This window comes from Rhopilema esculentum, chromosome 18 (assembly GCF_057945365.1).
Source record: "Rhopilema esculentum isolate cy_ngs chromosome 18, ASM5794536v1, whole genome shotgun sequence".
NCBI lineage: Eukaryota > Metazoa > Cnidaria > Scyphozoa > Rhizostomeae > Rhizostomatidae > Rhopilema > Rhopilema esculentum.
The window spans coordinates 6015740-6042794 of NC_142832.1; the positions used below are offsets into that span (position 1 = coordinate 6015740).

Here is a 27055-nt window from a genome sequence, read left to right on the forward strand (position 1 = left end):
AGCCCCTGCCCCCATCATACTCACGAGAATTGATTGACAACAACAGCAACACGGCAACAGGTGCTTGTATCGTTTTAGCAACCGGCCTAGGCGCAAACCAAGGAGGGAGTTATTGTCTGTTGTTAACCTCAAAGATGTAAATCACATACGGTAGTTATCTTTTTGTAATTATTTTTTTTTTCTTAATTTTTTCAATAGCCTTAAGCTTCTCGAATACCTTTTGTTTTCAACAATTATTCTGTTGCTACAAGTTACTACTATGTGATATGATTTGTGTTCAAATGAACTTTGGGGGTATAAACTCAAGCTTTTCATTTCAGCAGTGTGTAAATAGGATAAGAATAAGCCCTTTTCCTGATCAGTTATGTTATTCTTTGAAAGATTTATCTGTAGATTTAGACTCCAAGTGATAAGTTCTGGATTTTGTTACTGGTCTTTTCTTATATATTTTATAAATTTAGGGAAGTTATGGTTGCCTGTCTGTGTTTAACTAATGTTTATTTAATGAATAAACAGATAGATACTGACCTTTTTCGAGAAGTCTTGACTATGGAAACTAATTTCATGTTTAGCTTGCTTTTGTTTACACCATGTGCAGTTAACTAGTTATATACTTTGATTATGTAAAAGTCCAATTTGTTGATTACATTGTGTTGATCTATTCTAGTAAAATTTACCAAATATTATTTTCTGAAAAGCCAAGGCAACATCAAGAAGATAGCAAGAGCATCTAGATATAACCAATCATCCAGCAATGTTGGCCCCAATCTTTACATTGAAGCTCAACCACAAAATCCATCCTCGTATGGTTGCAATTGGAAAGTACGATGGAAAACACCCCTGCTTAACTGCAGCAACAACTGCAAATAAGGTCTGTTTTACAATGTAAAAATTACAATATAAGAATCAGGGTCATTAAATTTGCATCTCCAAGTTATTTGGAGGCAATGTAGTAGTGAATTTTGATGTTAGGACTTACACGTTTTTTTTATAAGGAACTTACCTCAAGGCCTAGTTCCATACGTTCCATATTTGTAGACCTCAAATCATCAAATTGTAGTACCAAAAAAAGTTCCTTAATAATTCCTTAATTTTCACTGCACATCAAGGGCCATAAAAATAGTGCAGAAACAGGAAAAACATAAAATTTTTGAATTTTGCCTTTACTTGTGGCTAGAACTCAGGAGCAAAAACACAAAGAAGGCTATGTAAAGTGAAAATCTCACTTTCAGTGTTTTGACTACAATAAGCCCTAACACTTAATAGAGAGAGGGGCGAGACAGCATATCCGGAAACTACTCAATGAAGCACTTGACACACAAATAGCAAACAATCTATGCGAGTATCGGCGGCAAATGAATGGAACTGGCTTTTTAGTTCTTGATGCTTGCAGTTTTAAAAATGTTTCAAATTAAAAAGTTCCTTTGGGATTTCGTTTTTAGTATTATAAGTTCTTTAAATATTTCAGCCTTCTATATGTTGGTTCCTTATAAAGTGGTTCCTTATAAAAAAAGCGTGTATGTCTTTCTTTCTTTCTTGTATCTTTTGCTTGCTTTTATTTTGTAGGGATTTTATAATATATATACTGTTGGATTTTTTTGTCAGATCAACACAGTAAGCTAATTCTTTAAGAAGGAATAAGAAAAAAATGCTATGAAATTGCTAATAGTTAATTTGAAAAAAATCCTCCTTTTCGAGTCCAGCTAAGAAAAGCCTACTAGGCTCATAACAATGAAGTCCATATTGCTGGAAGACAGTTTATTCATGCCATCTCTTATTAATCTTTCTAGGTTTTTATCCATAATCCCCACACAAGGTTGGGTCAAGGAGGCAGGCTTGAAACTACATCTGGCTCATCATCAGATGTTAGTTTATTGAACATAAATCAACATGTCAATGCTGTATGCACTGGATCACTGGATGAAAGCCAAAGGGACATCTTGTTTGTTGGCACACCAACCAACCTTCTGGCATATGATGTAGAAAACAATTCAGATCTTTTCTACAAAGATGTAAGTGTGTTTTCCTTAGTTTCACTGTTTCATACATTGTGCTTGAAGTTAAAGTAGTTCAAGCTTTACCTTTCTAGCATGATCACAGGTAAGTCCCAACTTACTAGAGTCAGCAACAAGGACTGAGATATCAAACCTTGCCCCCCCCCCCCAAAAAAAACTTGAGTATTATAAGAAAAAAAAAATTTTATTTTGTAAAATGTAGCTGTTTTCCTTTATTAATCAGGGCTGCCCCCCAAAACAAAAAGTTGTATCCCAGTCTTTGGTCCCATCTTTGCTTGTTCCCTTTTGCCTTTTTTAACCTCAGTCTAAGCTATCCTGGACAGATGTCCTTTAGATTCACATCAAATCCGCCAATGATGGCACAATGAAAGTTTCTTGGCCACACCCTTTTAATGTAAGAAAACACCCTTTTCCCTGCTTCAAATGCCAATTTTTTCAAAAGGGAATGCCCATTACTAACTTTTGGTTAATGTAAAGGTGTAAAGGTTGTTTAAAAATCATATAATTACATTATGATAATACTTTGGTGTTGGTGTCAAAAATTGGGTCAGTTTTGTCTCTACTGTACAGAGAAACAACCTTAAGTTCCATGACTGAGTCAGAATTTAGCTTAGGAATCAGATGTACTAGCAAATTGGCAACCTGGCTATATGTTCTAGAGATAACTCAGGGAAACCTAACTTGAAAACCGTATTGCAGCCCTTTTACTGAAGCCAACTGGATATTAATTAACTCAGTTCAACTCTCATTGCCACTTTCTGGGATACAAACTTCCCTCACTCCTTTATCATTGAATTTGTCATTTTTCATAGATGTATGGAATACTCAATTTTTCTATGTATGTTGGAAAATGTTTTTGGTCTAAATATATTGGCCCTGTTGTCTGCAGCTTTTGTTATCATCATATGTGGTTATGATGATTTTCTTGAACTGTTATTAAATTTTCTAGAATTGTTTTGATCACAAGAGACTTGTTCTTGCATCTTTAGTTGTTATTTGCATTATATCATTTTAGGTACCAGATGGGGTAAATTCTTTGCTGGTTGGGCAGATTGGAAGTGACCCAACTCCAATGATTATAGCTGGTGGTAACTGTTCAGTACAGGGGTACAATGTTGATGGGGATGACCATTTCTGGACGGTAATGTCACCACATCATGTTTTTTTTAATGATGCATAATTTTTGTATGCTATTCAAGTTTGTTTAGTGGTATGAATATTTTTAATGTGTGAGAAGGAAGAACCGCAGGATAGGCTGTCCGCCGGATTCTGTGAATCTTGCAATGAGATTTTAAAATGAAAGATATACAGGAACAAAGCAATACAACGACGAGAATCCAATGTCACGAAATAAAATGTTCAAAATAAATTAAATTTGAAGAATATACTAATATTTTAGACTTTGCATTTGAATCAATAATTGTAGCAATTAATGGGAGTCATAACTCTTTATCCAAGTTAGATTTGCTGCATGGTATGATTTGAAAATTTTGGGGGTCTGATTATTTGGAATCCATAAAAATTTTTTTATATGCTTGAAACATCCCACCTCCCCTTGGTCCCTGGTATAAATCCCAAGAAGAATATTTGCAACTAACTACATTTAAAACCATTCTTTTTTTGGAAATGAGCATAGCCCCTCACTTGATCAGCTCCATGCATCAAAATGAAAAGTAATACAGAAAGATTTTTTCTGAATCTTCAATCTACGTAGATGTTTTCACTACAGAGAGTAAATTATCTAGAGTTCTGCCACTAACCCTCAAACACCAAGATGCTGAAAGTGTGGATTAAAATGCTGTCTTATTATCTCTTTTTCTTTTATACCTTAATTTTTGCTCCAGGCTCTACAAGCATACCCAGCTCTCTCTCCCTAGATGGTGGAGATTTAGAAGCTCCTGCCAAAAATCCTCGAAGATCCTGTGTGCGTAGCATCCTAAACAGGGTCCTGCATTTTTAGGATCCTGTAGGATAAACACAATTTAAGATCTTACACAGGATCTTACCAAAATCCTACGGGATTCTAAAACAAGATCTTGAATAGAATCTTGCTTGGATCCAGACTGTCATTATAGGAACTTACAAGAACTAGATTAGGATCTTACACATAACAATTTCCAAGATCCTATTGGATTGTGACATGGATCCTGTCAGGATCTTGAACATATCGATAGGATCCTGTAGATTCTTAAACAGGACCCTAATATGATACTAATATGATATTTACATCTCTAGATTGAGGTCAAGCATGCTTTGAAAATGTTATGTTTTTGCTCCGAAAGATCCTTCATTTTATAACGTTTTTAGTTTGATTTTGGAATGTAAAGCAATTTTTCAATTTATGCTAACCTTTTTTGTAGGTAACCGGTGATAATGTTTGCTCTTTGGCCTTGAGTGATTTCAATGAAGATGGCTACCCTGAGGTTTGTGTAAAGAGTTGCAGGACTCATACAATTTTTCTACATTGTTATGTTATATCTTGTTTAAATTCCTTGATTATGGATGAATCTTCAGAGCTCAATAGCTTTTAAGTGAAGAAGTAAAAGAAACTCTCATAGCTATACGAGTTTTTAGTATTCTTTATTTAAGATGATAATATTTGCTTCTAGCTTGTGTAAAATTTTGCGTGTCATAAATATCTTAAGCAAATGATAAATAATAAATAGTTAGTAAGGCACGCTAGAACGTTTGACAGTCGTTTTGACTGAGATGTCTGCAAAAATAAATACTTTCTTTATAAAATCCTTCTCTGAAATTTCTAAGAATTCAAGAGATGGGTTTGACATTGGTGCGCCAAGTAACCTAAAGTCTTTGATGGACTTATTGAGAATAGCCCCTAAACATGTGCCCGGTTCCAACATCTAACCCCTTCCCCATTCAAATTTTTAATGTATGTATTTTAGAAGCAAAGATTCAAGATTGAACTGAAAAGAAGGGATATAAAATCTCAGCATCGTCTGTCCAATATTGTAGTTTTTTAAAAATTTCCACCATTTTTTCAAATAGTTACTCGTTGGTTCAGAGGATTATGACATTCGCGTCTTTAAGGACGATGAGATTATTGCTGAGATGACAGAAACAGAGGTACGTAAATGCTTTCTTGTTGTGTGAGCTTTACAATCCGTCTAAAACAAAAGAAAATGTTCAGTTATAAATCTGAACGTGAAACGTAGCTACAGGAAAAGGGACAGACTGGTTAGTCCAAAGTACCGGGTGAATTCATCTTTACCTTCTTCAATGCTTGCCAAAAGTCTTGGAACACTGACGTCAATTTCCAAGGTCAAAATCAATCATCCCCCCCTCCCCTACAGAACAATGTTGGTTTTCTATCAAACGGTTTAGGATTTTAGGAAGCACTTTCTTTTGCGCTTCTTTTATGATATTTCTTTAAATTATCAACATTGTTTTAGGGGGAAGGGGGCGGAAGTAGTAATTTTATCTCATGAAAGGAACGAAAGATATCAAAAGGAAGGTTAAATTGCTGGGTGTTCCAAGTACTTTTGGCAGGCATTTAAGACATTTAATTATAGCACGATAGGATTTTTTATCTTTGAGAGTTGCTCCCTTTGTTTGAAATGCCTAGCGTCTCGAGGAAAGTTAGTCGCAACCAGTCAAAGCCAGTCAAGACCAGTCAAGGACAATCAAAGCTAATCAGAGCAACTGCCTTTTATCGGCAACATATACCACTACACAGAGATCTAATTTGTAAAATGAACTTGAAAATAAGACTTCTTGTTCTTCTGTTGTAAGATACTTTTTTCTATCTTTCAAGTGCCCCTTTCTTCAAAAGTTTTACCTTTTGTAAAGCAGCAATCTCAACGATTCATTAATATTTCGTGCGCATGTGTTACTGTTTCTGTCTATCCTTAAATAATTGTTTTCCCTTAACAAAATCATCCATATAATCGAAGACGGTAGAACATGGTAAAAGTACCCTTTAGTTGCTAATTCTTGTTTTTCTAATCCTTGGATTTTGACAAACGTAATTGAACTTTCGGTTTAGCAGCATCTAACATATTTGCTCACTGCAATTTTTGATTCGTCCGGCCAGCTGCCACTGAGCAACACAAAGCTACTGAGGATAAAGTTTCCCAAACATCATGTGTTGAATGCTCCTCGATAAAAATCTCAATATGTTTGGCCAGGGCCTTACAGCACCCGTTAGCTGCTAATTCACGTGTTTTCTGGGCTTTAGGCAAACGTGTTAGTCTCAGATCACAGTGCATCTTTGCATAGCCCATCATACGGTGGATCCATTCCAAACATTCGCTTGCCTTTTTTTTCATTGTGATTTACCAACGCGCGCACATGCACGTAATGTTTTCTCTGTTCCTCGAGACACCTCTGATCCCAAAGCCAATCGTAAAATTCGAAAGAGTATAACGATACTTGCAAGCTATCTGCATCAAACGAATAGCATTTGCTTGGGCACCGGTCGAATCCAATGGCAAAACAGACCCCCTCTTGGACCCTTCTTTCAAGCTGCGATGCATAAGGCTCCTTCGTAGTGTCAATCGTGCTGCTGGACAAATAGTTACCGTTCTCCTTATAGTGTCTGGCGTGAATCGCTATTCGTGGCTTGGGGACCTTAAACGCAGGTCCAATGCCCTTAATGTATGCTGTAGTTTGTTGTGTATGTCTCCTATGTTCCCCGCTCCACGTGTCATCAGGAGTCATTTGCAAATTGAATTCGTATTCATCTCTGTGGAAGTACCAAACATAATTGCATATCACACTAAACTGGCACATGCAATCATCCAATTCACTTCCTTTAAAGTAATCATTTCTTATCTGCATGCTTTCGTTAAAAGCATGCAAGAACGTTCGCCCCAGTCGCTTGGCAACGTAATTTCGCATTTCGATTATATGCTTCACTTTGAAAATGACAGGGAAATAAGACATGCACTGCAAAGCCTCTTTTTTACCCAGCAAATATTCAGTGACGTCAGACCAGCATTCCCAGTGCTGTTGCCAAAAAGGTTCTCCTATCCGCGCCTGCACAGTAGGTTTGCCCTTGTTAAACAATGCTTGTGGGGTCACAACAGATACGAACATCGTATCTGCATCAACAAACCCAACATATTCGGCACTAACATATTTTTCAGGATAAAAATAATCCAAATACATACGGCGGCGCTGTTTGCTTTGGTAGAAGTTTGCGTTTTCTGGTTTTAAGTAAACAGTGTTCGGTCTAGGCCATAAATTCGACAAGCGTTTACCTGTTACATGATCCAGTTCACTTTCGTCATCTAATACCAGTGTCAAATTCAAGTAATCCTCCGGCCAGAATAACTCAAGACTCTTTAGAAACCAAGATTCGTACAATTTTACGAACACCGGACTGCTGTTCATGCGAAGAGCAAGCTCCAAGCTTGGGCATCCTTCCCATAGGCCATCCTGTTGAATATTCGATGTTTTTGTCGTTTGGAAGACCCGAAACAGCTTAAGTTTGTAGCAATTTAAATATATTGTTATAAAGAGGAATGAACATGAAAATACGAAGAAACCAGTGATTGAATGTTTCATTAGGTTTAACTATGTGTTGCCTGCAAATATAAAGAAACTGAATTCACTTCGTTGGAACGAAGATGTCCGCATATCAAACCTAAAACAAGTGTGCTGAAGCCAAAACAAGCAAAAAAGCCTCATCAGCGATGTCTCATTCGTTACTCCATCAAAACACGTCTCGTTGCTGAGCAGACAACAAAGAACCAGCTCCGATATCGAGGTTTCCATAAATCCTCATCAAACAATGAATTGTCTCAAAGAGCTAGAAATATGATCGTTCCAGTTTGCAAAGGATATTTCATCATGTTATCAGACGTAATCCAATTGGTTTATCATGGGTCACAAGCGCAACAAGTCTAGCCCAAAAATCGAATTTTTGATTGTTCCAATGCTTATTTCATTACTTTGCCAAATTTCTTCCTCATTCTCTAAAGGCGGTTTATCTTGCTTTCTTTCAAGGGCCTATCTTCAAAATTTTTACAGGCTATCTTTTCTTTTCTCTTCTTTGTAGAAATGTTTACGTTGAGACCTGTCTATCTCATGATAATTTCTGTAATTCTACAAGGATCGTCGGAACGAAATTTGTTTTCTTCTGGGGAAATTGAAGGTGGGCGGGGAGGCTGGCTGGAAAATGAAAGAGTCAACTTGTAATAGAGACACTTATTTTACTCAAGGTCATTCTCGCGTTTATGCTTATACTTGTTTATGCTTCTCTTAGTTAGGAATATTAGCTTGTCGCGCTCTAGTTTTTCATGTTTTCCGGTAACGTAATATTTTACATGCCCTTTTACCCTACAAGGTTCCCCCGCGTATCCTAATATATTAATCACCTCCTACTTACGTTTTTATGTATTTTACTACGGCAAAAGCAATATTGTAAGTAGATTAGTAAGAGTCACCGTGGAACATTTATAAAGAGTAGAAAAATGTATCATGGACACTTGTAGACACAATTGGAGACTCGCACACACACACAGAACGGCCATGGATTGAAAGGCTAAGAAAAAGGCTGATGGCATTCAACCCGAGTGGCTTGAGAAAGCACTCGAGGTTTCGTTTCAAATATATTCAAATAATTTGTGAAACAGTAACAGTGCTTGTGAAAGGCTGTTTAGTACCTAAGTTTTAATATTGTATAAACGAAAGTCTTAGCTTTGGATGGAACAAAAAGAATAGATTTGGTGTGTCAAAACGTGTTATTAATTCGCTCGGTATCAAATAAGAAATGGTGTCAGGAATTTTATAATGTGCCAGCAAAGCTACCGCTACAGGTGCCAAAAAAGATAAAATAAACATTGTTGGGCCTAAAAAGATTGTTAAAGATATTGTACAAGAAATTTTGGTGGAGCAAACAGTAGCGTAACTGGCGGGGGAGGGGGTGTAGGTGGTGTGACACCTCCCAGTATTTCATGAGTTTGTCGGTAAACCTTCGGTTGGTCCACCAGATTCTTAGTTTGTCGGTAAAATCGCCTATCGGTAGATAAAATAGCACCTAAATTTTTCCTCGTATATGTTTTTGTCTGTAAATTCTACTGTCGCCCCATCCCCAGTGGCGGCGCCAAGAGGTGGTGTTGGGGGCGGTAATTACCCCCCACTTTTTCTGAAGACATGATCTACACATTTCTTTTAAAAAACGGATTTAAAAACGGTGGGTGGATCACATTTCCTGGGGAAAGTTGACCTGTTACATAGCACTAAAACGAAGCAAAAGGGGCGTGGTCTCACTGGCCGCACCCATTACCCTCCCACTCTGTAATAGCTGGCGCCGCCACTGCCCATCCCCCTAGTCTGGAAGGTCAAGCTACGCCACTGGGAGCAAGCGCTTTTATTTTGTGATTAAAAGCAACATCTACAACGATAAACTGCTTTTTCAGTTGTTATCAAGTTTCATTCTCTGTAACTTGTAAACATGTCTGCAGACCACATTTGACGTGCCTACATTTTAATACAGTACGTACGAAGCTAGTCATGTTTAGAGAACCTCGACCCAGCTCTTTTTGAACCGGGAGAATTAAAGGCCTAAGTCTTTTTTAATATGCTGGAACATAAGTACCTCCGTTAAGGTTGTTGCCTTCTTTTTGTATCCTCATGGCAAAGTGTAAGGCCTAATGTGAAAAATGGAGACAAGATACAATTAGGTATTTAAATCATCCGATGGTTATCCGATGGATCTTATTTGTTTTTCAAATACTTTGTACCATAAGTCGAAATTGTTTTTTTTCTTTCAGGCTGTCACATCCTTGTATTCTTTATATGGGAGTAGATTCGGCTATGCCCTTAGAAATGGCACTGTTGGAGTCTACGATAGAAGTGCAAGATACTGGAGAATCAAGGTAGTTCACTCCCTCTTTATTTAGGAAACTAACTAAAGAATGAATATGTTTTCCTCTTATAGTGACTTGATCAGGGGGGTTGTGTGTGAAAAATCATTGAATAGTTTGGCTTGAAATTCTAAGTTTTCGCTATTCCCATCCGTTGGTTGCCCACCGATATTCCTCACTCTTCTTATTTATTGATTGCCCCCTTTCTCCCTCTTCCCCTCTCTTTCCACTCATTGATTATCCTTATAAACCCATCCTCCCCCCTGTTTCCATTTATTGATTATCCTTATCGCATATCTAAGACAATGACAAGATTGCTTCTACAATGTTAAAAACCACATCTTCTTAAAACCATTAGAAACAACCCTGACTAGACCGCTGCATTCTTAACAACTTCCAGAAAAATGACCATCTTTTCTAAAAAACAATGACAACAAGGGTTTGGTTTGGTAAATGAAATTATTTCATTTTCGTGGATGTTCACAAAGATTGTCAATGGTCTGAAAACAGCCTATACTGATCTCTTGCAAATCTTTAATTATTGTTGTTGCTGATTTACAACAATTTCTTGTTTCGATTTATTCTCCGTTTATCCTTTTGCCCATGGTAACCCATCAGTCAATTGTCTCGTTTACTGGGAACCATGATAAAATATAAAGAAATATAGTGCTAAAAATGAAGCTAAATCTGACAGTGATTACAATGATGAAAGTTTTCAAAACAAATAAAGTTGTAATTTAAATAAAATTTTATGGTTTCGTGAAAGTCTTTAGATTTGAAACATTTTGGCCTTATCCTAAATCAAGATTAACTAAAATTTTCAAACATCTGAAATTTTTCCTTTAAACATCTGAAATGATATACAATAGACTATTTTCAATTTTGTCTGGTTCAAAGCGTAATTCAAAAATGTTGATTTGATCGACATTTATCATATATTTTATGATAAATGTCGATCAAATTTGTGGCTTTTATGCTCTTTTTTATCTAAAGAAGAGTTTTGCTCGAAACGTCAAAATTTTATTTCTTTCAAATGGACAAAGTCGCTATTTAAATATAATTATAATTCAAAATATAATTTTTTTGTCATTTTTTATGTAGAAGATTTGTCTCAGAAATCTCATCTGCTTTTAGTCCAAAAACCAAGCTGTGTCGATTTACAGCTTTGATCTTGATGGTGATGGTGTTCCAGAATTGATCACTGGATGGTCCAATGGCAAGGTTTGTTTCTAGTACCATACTTTCACGTTGATTTTGTGGTTTACGATTGTTAAGCCTTTGGAAGGATTACTGTTTTGCCATGCCTCTTGCTTCCATTTTGCGTTAAGTAGTTGCGAAATGCATTCATTTAAGTGCTCGGTGAATGCAACGTAACCTTTATCTGATGTGGATTTTGTACCTTCTTGTGAATTTCCTGGGTAGAAACTCGATTTTGTTATAACACTTTAGTCATCTGGACAACACCAAAAGCCATTCACACTAGAAAAGTGCTGTGATCTATTTTTGACGCTATTATATTGATCAAATTCTATTGTTCAGGTAGGAATTCGCCCATTTTTATGGTGAAATAGAAGCATATCAAATATCTTAATAAGGACGCAATGGCTGAGGGGTAGGGGGGCTAAATCTACGGGAGAGCTTCAAATATCTGTGTAAAATTTTGCTTTCCTGTAATTTTTTATATATATTTATGTTTAGTCTTTGCCCCAACCCCCCCCCCCCCCCAAAGAAGCGGCCTCCTACTGCATCCTTGCATCTTAAACACTTTACTTTTAGGAAGGGGCGTCCAAGTACTCAAACTTCTTTCTGACTCTTGGGTCCCTATCAGAGTTCTTGGTCTAGAGTTTTTGACCTGTTACTTCGGGTCCAAGAATATATGTGTTATTTATGTACGATCTACTTTAAAAGTACTTAAGGTTTTTTTGGGTTTGCAACCAACCCTGTATGTTTATCTGGGTCTGTCTGATATTTTGTGGTCCGACGTAGACGCCCCGTAAAAGAGAGCATTTCAACAATGAATATTGATCTGAATATGCTTACCTTCACCAGGTGGATGCCAGAAATGACCGCACGGGTGAAGTTGTTTTTAAAGATAATTTGGGGAGTGCAATTTCCGGAATTGTGGACGCTGATTACAGATTGGATGGAAAACAGCAACTTATCGTGTGTTCTATGGAAGGACAAGGTGAGGCCTTTTAGCGATGTTCAATTGAGTTAGGACATTTCAAAAATACTAGTGATGTAATCAGAATTTCTTCTAAGGGTTGCGAAATTGAATTTTTTTTGTATTTTTTATGACTTGTTATGCTTTTGGCTTTAAGTAAAGCCCTCTTATTCTAGTTTTGACCGGCTTGATTATGTGGACAATAATTGGATGGGAAGAAAATGGGAAGGGGAGGGGGAGAGGATAACATGGCGCTTCCTTAGCTCTTCTTGCCAAATATCTCTTTGGTTAAGTCATCATGCACCCACTTTGTTCCCTCACTGTATATATGAGTGTATTCTTATTAAGCAGAAATGTAGTTGATCAAAGAGAATCAGCTTGTTATACAGAAGGTGACTGTCTTAATCTTGACCTGGTGGTTTAAAAGAGAGAATGCATGATTGAATAAGGGTTTCAGCTTGGTATCCCAAATTTGCCAAATCAATCATACAAGGTCTCCTTAGTATAATTATCACTCCCAGGAACATTCTTTTTCTTGGATCTAAAATTCATAAATTCATTTTATAGAACTCATAAATTTACGTTTATTAATATTCAAAGGTAAATTTCATTTCTTTTGTCATTGTTTTTGCCGATTGCTGCACTTGCCAAAATATTTTTACCCGTGTTCAGAAAATGACAGAATTCTCCCCAGCCCTTGGTGATATCGACTGAAAGGATGTCTAAATACTTCCCTTGTGGATATGTCATTTTTGTGCAATCTGGAGAAAATCATATTCTTACTAAAGCCGTATCTTGTCTCCATGTTATTTCTAGTACGAGGCTACCTGCCAGCTGATTCTGAGAGCAAAAATGTTGTTGTTGATATCAACGCAGACCAGGATGCATTGCGTGAATTGGCAATTAAGAAGCAAAATCTTCTTACCGAGCTGAAGAATTACTCAGAAAATGACCGGGTAATTTTTGATATTGTCGTTATGTTACAGTCTTCTTTTTAGCTATTGCCATGCCCTAACAAGTAATCTTGTTTGTATTTTAACATGGATTCCAGAAAAATGCCCACTCTTCCATCGGCCCATGAGTTTGAATTTTCAAAACTGTTTTCAAAAAACTACGAAAACATGGCGTGGTTTTATTTTTGTAATGAATCTTCTGTTTCTATAACTTCGTCGTTGTCAGCCATGTGAAAGGCTCTGTATAAGCGTCCACCTTCCTGTTTCTAGTCTATTTTTTCTCTTTAGCAGTTAGTTTCGCCATTTGTATTTATTAGCAATACCTTTATCCTCAAATTAATTTTTTTAAAATGGCTTTGAAGAAAGCAAACATTTTGGCTAAATGCTTTTTTATCTGACACTCCTCAGAGCATAAAACGTCAAATAAGGGTCCGAAAGAACACGATAAAAAATATATACCCAGTTGTGGATTGAAATAGGCCAATCAGAAAAACGCAAGCACAAGACAGGTATAGTTGACCAATCAAATGTGTTCAAATTGATTTTTCCAATCCTCTAAGCTTTGATTTCTCCAACAAATATTCAGTGACACGTGAACTAAAAGACACCCCACCTCCGAATAAAAGAAACCTCCATGTAACGAACGGCCTCCAAAAAGAGACAAACAATTTTGTTTCAAAATTTCTTCCCAATGCCTTGTAAAAGCAACTTTCCGACGACAACAGGCATTTGACACCGATCCTACCCCAACAGCTGTCCATTTTATGGATGTTCTACTGCGATAAGACCGTACATCAGAACATATGATTAATAAAACTTTTAAGTTTAGTTATCATCGGTAATCGATAAAATCATTTCGTTTAATAATAGACTAAGCTCAGGGCTAGCACTCAGTTGCTTATTTTTTGCTGATTCTAGTACTAACAGTTTCGTAGAGATTTCTTAAATAACAAAACAAAAAGAGAATCACAAAAACGTTACATTATAAAGAAAACCAAATTAGTCATAAAGAGCTCTTCCTAATCATCGAAGAGAAAATTTGGTATGTTGCATACTGCATTCACTTTGAGAGTTATTAGAACTCTTCCCAGTAGTCTTTTTACTCTTTTAAAGAAATATTTTCGAGCAGTTTCTTTAGGCCGAGGGTCATCAGTAGTATGGTTTCTTAACTTTTTCTTGTCTACTTAGGGTTCAGTTTCTCACAGACGGTTTCTTACAAAAAAATGAGTATACTATCACTGCACTATCCCCCATGCATCGAGCGCAAGAACATCTTAACAATTACCCATTACCTGAATTCCAGGTTGGAAAAAACGTCAAAGCAGGAGATCATCATGCCAGTGTCTCTGGTGTTGGGATGATACCAGCAAACACTCAGCTACAAACATCACTCAGCGTATCAACTGGCGGTGACGGTGTAAAACCTCATGTAGATCTCACCATTCAGGTATGTCGTGTTTTGATATATGGATTGACCAGTAAATATACAATGTTGCTCCGCCTTTGAAGAATCTAGAGGCAGTAAAATTGTCAGATACCGTCTGTAACAGTGATTTTGTATATGGGATTGAAGTAGTTGAAGAATTAAACATAAATGCGATGGCATAGACAAAGATCTAGTTTTGTTATATCATTCCCAAGCTATTCGCATCATCATTAATGGAATTGTATCATAGATATTTTTAGGAAGATGCTATCCTTATGCTTTAAACTCTTTTTGTAGACTACAAATGAGACCGTGATTCGCAGTGTCCTGATATTTGCAGAAGGAATTTTCGAAGGAGAAAGCTACGTTGTCCATCCGCCATTAAACAAGCTCTCCCCTGTCTTGCACATTCCAATTTACCCGCCAAAGGATGTTACTGTCGACCTGCATATCAAAGCATTTGTTGGATACAAAACAAGGTATGCCGATGTTACGTTTCTGTGGTGGGAATATAACCTTTAAATAGCTTGAAAATGGAAAATGGATTTGTCACATTATATTAAATTGTACAACACGGAAGCCAAGTATTTTATTGTACCTATGACATGGGCTCCCATGCAGTTTGGAAAATGGTTGGGCCAAGGGAAAATTTCACAATCATAACAAAAGGTTTTGAAAAGCTCTTCTATTTTGCAAAAAAGTGGGGGGCCATGCCCCCGGCCTTCTTTTGTCGGAGGCCCTGTATGGTGGGGCCTGACATTGTTAGGAATTATATAGGCCCAACAGTGGTTTGGAAAATCAATGGTTTTCATTTCCAGTTGTTGGCAGTGAGTTTAGCCTATTGGGGCAGTTACCCCACCAATCAGTATTTTCAAAGATACCTTACTTTGCGGCCTCTAGTTAGAGCAACATCTGGCAGGGAGCATGTTGACATCATTTTACATTTGTACAGGGTGTTAACCCAAATGCACCGAGTTATGGATTTTAATCTGCCATATTGCTGGTTGAGACTGTGATTGTTCACATTAGGCTAGGCTATCTCGTACTGGTTTTGACAACAGGGTCCCGTTGTGAAAATGGTTACTGAGATCACACGAAACTTTAGTGACCACGCCAATGGCAGTTGACATTGGCACGAAACTTTAGTGATCACGCAAATGAAACGAAGCAGATAGTATCTATTTATAAGTATTCATATAACTGCTCTGCCAAATTTTAACCTCAGTTAATCTATATCATCAAAAAAATTGTTGAATATTCAATACAAAGGTTTTCTATTACTATCCCAATTGGAGCGAAAATACACTTACGAACAAAAAGTATTGGGAATTTTAAGTATTTAAACTTCTAAATTTCGAAGACTTTTCTTGCAATTAATTTTGAACCACTTTTTAAAAAGCCTATTTCCATTAAACTTTCGCAAGACATTGTTGATGTTTCGAACCTTTTATGTACCCCAAAAAGTTAAAAACCTCAGCCATAAAAGCTCTCCGTACTTAGTGTCAATTGCAGAATTTAATTTTTATACTGCTATTTACAGTCAGCCATGGTAATTCTCTCTTTAATTATTCATCTTTGCTTCTCTGATATCATTAAAGCAATGAGTTTTATTTTAGCCACCAATTCCATGTTTTTGAGCTGACAAGACAGCTACCAAGGTATGTTTTGTTGACATCGACTTTTGATTTCACTTAGCTTGGCAGGTGAAACACTCTATTTGGTTTTCATCGATCAAATAAATCATTCTTTTTTATTTCTTTAGTCTAATTCGTTTTCTTTGATTCATAAATATTTTAGTATTTTCAATTCATGTCATTTACTCTGCGTTTTCTTACCAATTGTTTTTGTTCTCCTCACTTATTTTGGATTTTCTCGACTAATTTGCAATTAATCGAAGCACATTTTTCGAAGTAGATTCATTTCCTTACTCATGTGCATATAATGCCAGGCAGCAGGGGGAGTCTGGCCTAAATTTTGGCAAAAAATTGTTTGATAAGTTGAGACATGGCGAAAATTTTTAGAGAGTCTTAAGATAAGTATGTTAGGTAAATGATAGATTCCTGCTTGAAGATGTTAATATTTTCTATTTTTGTGGGAAATCCTGGACAAATCAGCCCAATTGCTCCCCACAGTTTCATACAGCTTCCCGCTGCCCCACGCTGCTCCCCACTGCTCCTCACTGCTCCCTACTGCTCCCCACTGCTCCCCACTGCTCCCCACTGCTCCTCAAAGATCCCACCACTTTATAAATCTGGTGTTCGTAAAGGGGACAAGAGTTGTAAAGAATAAAGAATTACTGTGATTGCAGCTAAAAACTCAAAGGAAATTCTAAATCTAGATTAGGAATAGGCAAAAAGTGAGAATGGAAGGCAAAGGCCGAGGATCGCGAGCAAATGATTGCTAAATTTATTACAACTATGCTAGAGAGTCAGTCTGGCAACACTGTGGTTATGATTTGTTATACATTAATTGAAGCACATGTTTGACAAATTTTAACCTGTATAGCAAACGTTTCGCAAAAAATAAGAAAGATATTAACGAATTTTGTTCAAATGTCCAGGACTTTTTCCAGCGAAACATCCCTCTCAGTTTCAATGATTCATAAAAATCATTTAATGCTGAACTTGTATTTTGGGTTTCTATTTTTGTAGGTTCTCATTATACTCCTTCTGCCCGGACGGTTACGCCGAACCAAAATCACATGTGAAATTCACTGTCCACGAGAGAGTCAATAGGGTAAATTATTACGTTAATTTTCATTCAATATAACTATTGATAGATTTACATATTTGAAAAGCATCATCCTGGTCGAATCTTTGAATTTATATTGCTTTTGTATTTACGTCGTGTTCTTCTTATTTTGACCCTTTGTGAAATCATTGAAAAGACGGTAAAGTAGGATGAAATTCCCTGCCAATTGGTTACATAGTTTGATTAAGAAGCGTGACGTAATCCTACTTTCAGATTATTCGATGTTTATTATTCATAAGATTTTCCAGAATTCAAATACTCTGGAGCAAGACAATCAGATAGTAGTTATTTTGCATGAGAACTAGTCCAGCCCCTCTTTTACTATCTCCCCCCTGCCCTTTCTTTGAACGTCTTTCACACCCCTCTCTTCTAATCATCTGTTTCCCGGTGACCCCTTGGATCAATGTTTCTTACAGGAGGCCATGTTAACAACTTACAATTCTAATCTTATGTCTCAATTGTTAAAACGATATAAGAAAAGTTGGTTACAGTTTTCTAAAACATATAAATAAAACGTAATACCAAAATATATAACGGTAAATCATTTTTTTCTGCAAGCATGTCATTCAATTCTTTTTGAATAAGTAAAATGTCCTAGAAGGTTTTATTGATCTAGGTAGAGTTTTTTTCTCTGTAGGCGAAGCACTTTTTTTTTCCTTTTTTCCTCAGACATCTTAACCATCATACACCTTCCAATTTTCTTTATTTCTGAGAACAAATTCCTCATATATTTTATCATTTTCATTATGTAGGTCGTTATGTGGATCAACCAAAATTTTCTCCTGCCGTCGGAAGTGGTTGCGGAGCACCAAGCTTTGGATGTGAAATTTCTGTCATTGCGTACTGAAACTCCGTTGTTACTGAAGATGACGTCAAATGGAGAAGTAAGTTGAAGCCAAATTCTGTGTATAATTTCTTCAACATTTTTAAACGTTTGACCACCATTTCCCATTTCCAACGGCTAAACCCTTTCTGCTAATAGCTTTATCCCATCTATCTTGTGGTCGATTTCTACTTGTAAAGCCTGCAGGTTTCCTTCTACACTTTTATATGTTATCATTTACTGAAGCGTTTCTCTGTATCTTTTTCGTTAACACCCCTCCCCCCTTCCACACAAACACAGTCAGACCGGTAAACAGTAATCTTCATTTGAATTTTTTCTTGTAAGTTACTCTCACCACGATTTTCAGTTCAATCTGAATATTGCCAGAAAAACTATTGATAAGTAAATCAAAACAATTTGAATTCGACAGCACAAGATTACCTTTGGATTGAATATGTTTGTAGTATATTGAAACTAAATTTTTAATCGTTACCTAGGTAACCATCCAAACCGATAATCTGGATTTAGCTGGCTCATTAACCCAAGCATTGGCAGGTTTTCTTGCTGTGACCGTGAGTAATCATCATTTAAAACTCGCATAATTCTGCATGTTTAATTAAGACAGTTCTCGTTCAATTTTCATAATCTGCATACATTATATCAATTATCATATGCATGTTGAGTAATACTCCAAATATGTTGTGTTTTTAAAACCTTAGAATTTAATGATTATGTATAAAAATTCAGTTACAAAGCACATAAACACCGTTCGTTAAATATTTATTTCATGGAGTCTGTGTGTATTTTCTGTTTTGTCTGTAATATTTTCCTTTTAACCTGAGTGTTAGAAATTTCAATGATGCAAAAAGTGTGGCTGACTAACAGAAAGATTAGCTAGCCAAAATGAGATGAGTAATACATTAGGCATATGCGAGAGTGTTTTGTTATTGTATAATTTGAAGATCGTTAGTACCATTTCGAGCTGGAATATGTTAACTTCTGTCATGATAAAAATTTTCACTTTCTTACATGAAATTAACACTCTTCTGTATTTAACGTAGTTTCAATTACTTCGTGTTTATCAAAACCGCAAAGTTTCTTGAAGCGTCGTTTAAAACCAGTTTGATTAACTGCTTGATTAACTAATTCTTGTTGTTTTATTTTATGCATTGAAAAATAGACTTTAACTGGCACTTTCGCATAAGATATTTTATGACTGGTCAATGACTATTGATTATGTTGAAGATGATTAGAAGTGGAGGTCATTAGTACGAAATAAGAAAATGGCCTAAACCATTTTGAATCGCTGCATTTCAAGAAACAGAAGAGAGCGTTTCGGCGTTCTTATGTTATGTTTCATAATTTTGATATTGTTTAGTTTTTGTCCCTGATTTCTTCACACTTTCCTCTTTTCACCAATTTTTCTTTGCTTTGCTCTATTTTATTAATTTGGACACATGATAACTCTCTGTTTTGAAGTATTAACGTTAATGATTGCTTTTATTTATGATCAAAATTTTTTGCCATGTCAAAAGCAGCACAGTAATGAGGTGCAATATATTCAATCCAAAAGGACATATCAAGGACATTGAAAATGGGGTGGGGGGTTAGCTGCCCCGGAGCAGAGTAATCAAATATATCCTGCTCCTGTATCAACCCCCTTCCCAAATTTAAATTTCTTTCCGATTGCCCTGCATGTTAACTATAATTTTCATGCATGTCTCTCTATTTGCAGGACCTTCAATCCACAATGGACTTCCCTGATCACTTAGAAGAACTAAGGAACATTCTAATCAAGGTATTAATAACATAGATATAGTCTCAGCCGTTCCATTCCAGTCTCTTTGTTTTGTTCAGGTTCCTTTGCATCTTTTATCAGTTAGCTATTGATATAACTTTTCAGGTCGCTAGCAAGCAGAAAACATGGCGGTCATACGGCCATTAACTGTTAAGAAGGGCAATGGAACAAATAATCTTAAGTGCAAACATCCGAACCCCCTCTTGCAGTTGATGTTTTTCCGAAAAGATTTTTCATAACTTAAGGCTATTGTCTGAGCAATTTAGCATTTTTCTTGAATCCATGTTTTGTGGTAGTGATTAAATTGTTTTCGCCGTTTTCAGTGTGTTCATCATCAGCCTTCATGAGACTAAATTCTATCCACAATTCTGGTAATTATTTTCCATTCATCAAGGCACAGTTGATGTAAACAGATTAAGAATCTTATTTGAGACAGTTCTAAATTTCTTATTTTCATAGGTTTTGAAATAAAGGTCGATTTTCATAGGTTATGTGTTTTTAACACAGGCGGATGAACTTCACGGTGTTAGAGAAAAGCTGAACGCAGAAATGGCAGATCACTCGAATCTGATAAGGAGCCTTGTTGTCAGAGCTGAAGACGCTCGGATGATGTTTGACATGTAAGTTATTGGACTTTCTGTTTAAATTCCTAAAGATGATCTTTAAGCCGACAATAAACGTCACAGTCTGTTTGCAAATCATACGCTGTGCCATCTAAGTAAACACTTTCGTATCAACTCCAGTTTTTATTCATCAATAGGTCCGTCCTAGTGCTTTTCTTCTTGTTTTTATTTGCTATTTTATGCCTTACTTTAAATTCAATTGAAATTATAATATAGCTCAAGATCCGCTGCTTTTTTAGGCCCAACATGAGAAAGGGTTACATGGAATTATTCGATTTGAACCGAGATTTGATCAACGGCTACCAAATTAGATGCAGTAATCACGAAGAACTTCTTGCTTGTCTCAAGATTGTTAATCAGACCATGCAAAGAGCTGGAAATTTGAGAGGTAAGTCAAATATTTTGTAATGCATAGATAAAAATATACCTCTATAGTATCAATGTTTTATGGTGGGAAAAGAGCTCGAATATAACCGGTGAAATTCTTTATTTCCCGAAAAGGGGTATAAATACGGTCCAAATAAGATTGCATTACTCGAACTTCAAATCACAGCCTCCCTGGCCGCTGCGCCCTGTATACTAATTGTGTCATACTACTTCAAATACCATCAAAATGAAGAAGAAATTTATATTAGCATAACTATAAAGGAAATTAAAACTTGAAGAAAATTAGTAAGGGTCCAAGAGAAGAATATTTACCCTGCAAACAAAATTTTGTGTATTTGTCCCCTTGACACAATTTCTCCCCATCCTTTCCTTTTCACCCTGCAGATGTCTTTCTTTTCGCCATATATCTAAGTGACATCACAGAGAAATACTAGCTCAAAGAGCGTTAGAAGACATTTCCATATCCAGTGGCGGATTTAGACCGGAGCAAACGGAGCAGCTGCTCCAGTCAGAATTTTCTAAATTTATTATAGTGCCTGTTTGATATTAACTTAGCTCTGTTACTTCATAAATCATCAATTAATACTTCCTGATGCCCCCCAAACAACCCCTGTGGACTAGATAGGTGCCTTAGAGAACTGGTTTACATTTTGTCGTCTGAGTTGCTTATGTGTTGACTGTGGAGGAGATGTTCACAATTTTGCTCCACATGAAATACGTCATGGTCAAATAAACCAATCAGACCACTGGATTTTGCTCCAGTTGATGAAAATTTGCTCCAGGAAGTGCTGGTTCGCCAATCAAACTACTGAGCAACTGGAGCAAAATCCAGCTCTGCGATTGGTTTGAATCCGTTATCGGGAGCAAGTTGGAGCGCACTCTTTCGAATTGGAGCTTTCGTAACGTTCTGTGTGTAACGGGGCTTCGAAAAAAAACTGACGACAAGGATTTGAGTTTTTTGAAAGAGAGACGGCAAAACAGGTATGTTTACTAATGTCAATTATGTATGTCGTTTAAGGGAGCCCTCTTTTGATGCTGTCGTTGTGGACGTTTATAAACCCAATGAGATAGGGGTTCATTTAGGCCTATAAGCAAGTCATGTTATTTAACAGATTACTTTCTTATCACAAAGTTATTTGGAAGTAATAATGGTACAGATCGTTTTGTCTAATCTAAAAGCGCAAAAGGTCCTTATGCCTTGGCCGCTGGGAATACTTGTGGGAATGTAGCTAGCTGTAATAAATAGAATCAAAGCTCTTGTCAGAGGCGAGGGGCAATTCACTCTTTCAGCTGCCAGTTTCCCTCCAAACAAACAGATTTCTAGGGATTTTTAAAAAGAGCTATAGGGTTTCAATTGTTGATTTGCCCCTCGATCAAGAGTGTTTGTCTCAAGCACGGAGCTCTGCTCTGAATTCAGGAGTTTTATGTAATTTTAATATTATGATTTTCTTTGAATATACGAAGAGAAAGGAATTGGTATCAAACGTTGCTAATCTGGGTGGGTCGCTAATGACTGATATGATATAATCGATTTCAATACTCTATAAATTGTCTTTCAAACTAATGTTTGTCTTCCTTCATCTAAGAGATAATAAAAGCTATTCACAAATGCAGCTTGTGTTGATTGAATTCAGACCATTAGCATTTTTTAGTATTACGATTACATAGGCGAGTTTTTGAAACTGATAAGAATGACACTTCTACCGATGAACAAACTGCTATTTCCGCGAAAAACCACCGCAAAGGAAACTTTCAAAGGCATCAATTTGATTAAAGGGCACATGTCGCTTTAGTAATCGGCTAATACAACAAAAACATTTGGTGTGAAATTCCATTCTTTCGTGACTTGTCATTTATACGTCATGAAATTTTACTGCCGTGAAAAGATAAAAGATTCAGTTTGGTTTATTATTTTAAAATTCCGAATTAGTTGCGTGTTTCTGTTGAGAAAGAATTCCGTCAACTAAAGTACAGTTTCAAGCAGTTTTTTAACAAAATTTTTATAACCTCTAAATTGCTACTAGCTTTATTTAAAAGTTTGTGCTAGTTAGAAATTTTATCTGAGATTCGCATGAAATTAAAGTCGTTTTCAGAGAATCTAAAGGGCGTAGTCATAAAATTTTTTTCGGGGGCTCCGCCCCCAACCCCCTCAAGTTCTGCTCCACTCAGAATTTTCGCTAGATCCGCCCCTGATATCTATAACCCTTTTTTATAATTACCAGCCGATTGTGTTTCTGTTATTTTAGTTGGCAAATCCAAATCGGCAATCATCGCAGCATGTCGGAATGCCATTAAAGCCAACAATGTGAATGCACTCTTCAAAATAATCAAATCTGGAACTTCATCTGCGTAGCGACGTAAAAAGGACGTTGAATTATCACGCCTTGTATTGTCAACTCACCTTGGAAGCACCGTGTAAATAAAGTCATCTCTTTTCTGCGTAGAATATTCTTTTCCAAAGCGTAGCGATGGGATCATAGTTAGTTGCTAACTGTTTTTGACTTGAAGTCCTCGTTTAGAAGTTGCCTCGTTTAGTTTCGTTGTCACCCTCGTACATTTCACAATGTTTCTCAAAATTGTGCACTCTAGCAATTTCAAAAACCTGTATAGACACATTCTTATTCCAAACAAACAAAGCTATATGATATTTGCGTTTAACTAAAGCCAAGATGTTGTCTAAAACCTCCAACTTATACTGCTCAGGCTGATGACAGTGAAATAAGTTAAGGTTGTGGACCTAAAACATCCATCATTATCATCCTTAGTAAAGGAAATTATAATTCTACTTCTCTGGCCGTTTTATTTGCTTCAATCTTCATCTTCACAAAATGATTTCTTGTCATTCTCAACTTAGATTGTACCTGTTCTTTATCGCCTGGTAATCTCACCTAGACCAAACAGTCAATTTTCTCTTCAACGTTTAATGCTATTGATAACAATTACAAAATCATTCTGGAGACCAGAAATTTTTATAAGCTGTGATAACTTCGGGTCTACAGAAATACCACTTTGCTTGTTTAAGCGAGTTTGCCTGATGAAAGAAACCCTGCAGCTAATGATTCCCTGAGTAACTTTTGTGTTTTCTCCCTCCTTCTACTATTTTCCTTTCTCTCTCCCTAATCATTCCCCTTTGGTTCTCTGGTTAGGGCATATCTCAGACACTCTTGTTAGGTTAGGCCTTTCTCCAACATTATCGAGAGAATAAATCCACTGTAGTTTATCGTTAAATGAACTAATGATAACACTTAGATACTTGATCGTATTTGATGTATAGAAAAACAAGCATTTCTTCAAAGTGTTGTAATGAAGATATTATTGTAAGCCAGATTTTAGCACATTCACTTCTTTTTACACCCGACAATGAAGCGAAATTATTTTGAGCAAATAGCTCGTAGCAATGTAAACTCGCAGAATAATGTTTTTTGAGAGTCAAACACCTGCTATCGGAAATTGTCTTTGTTCTCCTTATTGAGGTGGGCATCTTAGGCAAGACAAGCCGCTTCATGACTCATTACTTTATCTCAGAATTTAAGTTTGATCTTCTTTTATCTGCTTTACATCAAACACTTGCTTAAATCATTGGATAAGGTTTTTTGGATGAATAACATTTCATTTTAATGCTTTTAGGTAACACAAAAATCTGTGGATAGGTGATGATTTTCACTGAATCCGTGTCAGGTCCTGAATTCTGTAAAAAGTGTCATTTTGATGCTTAGGAACTTTCCGTAACAATAGGCAATTCACCCTTGCAAGGAACTTAACGAGATTTCCACCAAAGCAGGAAGGTTTCCAGAGATTTTAAGATAAAACATTCCTTATTTTAAATTCCCACCATAGGTTTTTGATATTTTCATGGAGTGGTTTGCCTCTCGGATTTTCATGCACTGGTGGATTCTTGCTGGTTGAAAAATCAACATCAGCGATATATTTTACAAAGCAAGCATGAATAATGATAATATTTATTTAAGCATAACGTGTTAGGAAACTCTTTAGTATATTACTCTGGTATTGAAGTCATTTAGTTAGGAAAATGATCTTTATTTGAAATATGTACATTCAAAATATGCTACCGAATCAAAATTTTCTAGTGTTCTTGTTAATGGGTTATTTCGTCCCGAGCGAAGCTATTTTACACTTACTTTCAGTGGCGTAGCTAGCGAGGGGTGTATAGGGAGTATGACACCCCCGATTTTTCAAGAGTTTGTCGGTAAATGTATTGTATTAGTGCAAAAATCCCTGGTTTGTTGGTAGAAACGTCTATCGGTAGGTGAAATAGCACCTAAATTTCTCTCCATCTATGTCTTCTTCGGTAAATTTTACTACTAATGACCCTCCACCCTCCTAGTCTGGAAGGTCGTGCTACCCCACTGCTTACTCTAAAACCTAGTTGGTGCTTAACATTTTGCTGGGCATGGGAAAGCTATTGTCGTGTGCAACATGACGTGCTATAAAGACACGGTTATAACTTGAGCTTGAAAAAAACAAAAGATAAATAACAGATAATAAGAATAAAAAGATAAATAGTTCCTAACTATAATTCGGTCACAGCTATATAAGTTTGTGCTTGAAAAGTTGTGACTGAAAGAGAGACTCGCTGTAAGCGAGGTTTTATTAGATTAGCATGTTTGGGTTTCATATTCTCACAGACAGTCTGGCTTTTATTTGAGTTGGCTTAATGCATAAAGATAAAGTTTTTCGCTCCAGTATGGAGAACAACAAATCTCCGTTGAAGCACTCGCGAGGACCTAATGAGTTTGATGATTTCCGAGTTTCTTCCCATTTTCATCAAGATTTCGCGAATTTAAATGATATATTAGATCTGGCCTTTTGTGATCGCTGAATCACAGTATTTTGAAAATTTTTCATTTAAGTCATGAATTATGCATCGTTTTGGAAATTACAGAGGATCAAGAACGCCACAATTCCTTGCGAAAGAGTCAATAAAGTTTCAGAAACATATGTCTACAGCGCCTCCATAGGAGTCGCCCTATGCTAGTGGATTTTGCAGACCAGCTAAAAACGTTGAATCATTAAGTGCTGCACAATAATTTTGCTCTTGTCATCCTCTCAAATGTGGGTTGAGAAATCAATAGGGCATTGATTTAATGCACTGAATGATGGAACATAAAAACAAAACGTCCATACACAGAGTTCCTGCTCAATTTTTTATCGTTTGCTACTAAAATGAAAAGTAAGCAGATTTATGATAATCGTGCTGTGTTTTGTACTCAATTATAAAAAAAAATTAATTTCTTCATTTGATATTCATTTGTTTTTTCGAGAGATTATTTCATCGTACATTAAAGTGGTGACTTGGAAAACTGCTTTATATTCTCTAGGAGTCAAAGGGGAATACGCTTTTAAGGTTAGCAATTGTAGCAAAATCTTTAATTATTAAAGGGAAAGTATTCGAGCGAATGAAAGGAACACATAAACATTATTAAAAAAAATGAAAATTACTATTCACCAGTCAGTTATAAAGTGCTTCATACCGTATTAGTAGACCTCTACACACTAAGCGTGAAACTCGGAGTAGCGACTTAGAACCATCCTGTTCTATGCACCAAAAGCGACTAATAAAAACGAGATAAGTACATACAATTTAAATCAACCAAAATATCTTGGCACGCAGAGTGGCCTAATCATCATCGTTTTGTGAATGTGGAAATACTTCAACAAAGCTATCTTGTCTTTTGGTGAAACTGATGGAAATATTATAAATATCAAATGCTACATAAATCCTTGAGAAAGGTATTTTCGAGATTGCTTTAATGTGATGCAGCGAAACACAATAGAATGAATTTGGTTATTCTAGTAGAAATAAGCCTTTACATAAAATGCGAAATTATTGTTGTCTGAGGTTCGTTGGTCCGCGGATTATACCTTGCACTCCTGCACAGCATTTACACAGATGTTGGTGATGAAGAAGGTCGGGATGAGCAGATATTTGAACTGTATGAAATTTCCTCGAGACACTTTGAAGCAGGCGAGTTTTGCGCGGAGGAAGATCTGATTTGAAAACTCTGGGGAAGCTTCTGCAATATCAGGTAAGCCTAGTATGAAGTTGATTTGTTTAATTGTTTATTCTAAACAAGTGTTATAACATGACAAGATTTATGGCTAATTTAGGTGCTAACAGAGTGTAATTGTGCTAAGGAAATTATGTGTTAAAAGTATTGAATTCGGTGTAAAGATTCGTTTTTAAATCGTATGATATCATCAACATACAACACGATGCTCGTGCAGTAATGACAAAAAGAGTTGGCCTTGTTGAAACAGGTAAGTT

The 27055-nt window shown here is 36.3% G+C and overlaps 3 protein-coding genes and 1 long non-coding RNA gene across 5 annotated transcripts in view; 2 read left to right on the top strand and 2 right to left on the bottom strand.

Moving 5' to 3' along the window:
- On the top strand, positions 1-24173 carry LOC135680823 (BBSome complex member BBS2). Of its 2 annotated transcripts, none has more exons than XM_065195024.2 (20): positions 1-150; positions 699-871; positions 1791-2012; positions 3031-3156; positions 4376-4438; positions 5022-5099; positions 9752-9856; positions 10979-11065; positions 11894-12029; positions 12825-12964; positions 14265-14408; positions 14685-14866; positions 16004-16045; positions 17039-17123; positions 17891-18022; positions 18459-18533; positions 19697-19759; positions 20267-20379; positions 20622-20770; positions 23016-24173. In XM_065195024.2, exons 2-20 carry the CDS (start codon positions 755-757, stop codon positions 23120-23122), a joined length of 2166 nt encoding a protein of 721 aa, XP_065051096.2. In that variant the 5' UTR covers positions 1-150; positions 699-754; the 3' UTR covers positions 23123-24173. The 2 variants fall into 2 exon arrangements, with proteins under 2 accessions (XP_065051096.2, XP_065051095.2); XM_065195023.2 differs by having other exon boundaries at positions 39-150; positions 668-871.
- On the bottom strand, positions 4963-8344 carry LOC135680826 (uncharacterized). The gene has a single exon (XM_065195028.2). It carries the CDS (start codon positions 7539-7541, stop codon positions 6231-6233), a length of 1311 nt encoding a protein of 436 aa, XP_065051100.2. The 5' UTR covers positions 7542-8344; the 3' UTR covers positions 4963-6230.
- The window catches only part of LOC148958101 (uncharacterized), a 4719-nt gene continuing 881 nt past the window's right edge, over positions 23218-27055 (bottom strand). The window contains exon 2 of the long non-coding RNA XR_016144851.1: positions 23218-26822. This is a non-coding gene — a long non-coding RNA (uncharacterized LOC148958101). The remainder of the gene's footprint in view (positions 26823-27055) is intronic.
- LOC135680827 (uncharacterized) overlaps positions 24325-27055 on the top strand; it is a 10839-nt gene continuing 8108 nt past the window's right edge. Inside the window, exon 1 of the mRNA XM_065195029.2 lies at positions 24325-26816. The gene's annotated coding sequence lies outside the window, so the exon portion shown is untranslated. The remainder of the gene's footprint in view (positions 26817-27055) is intronic.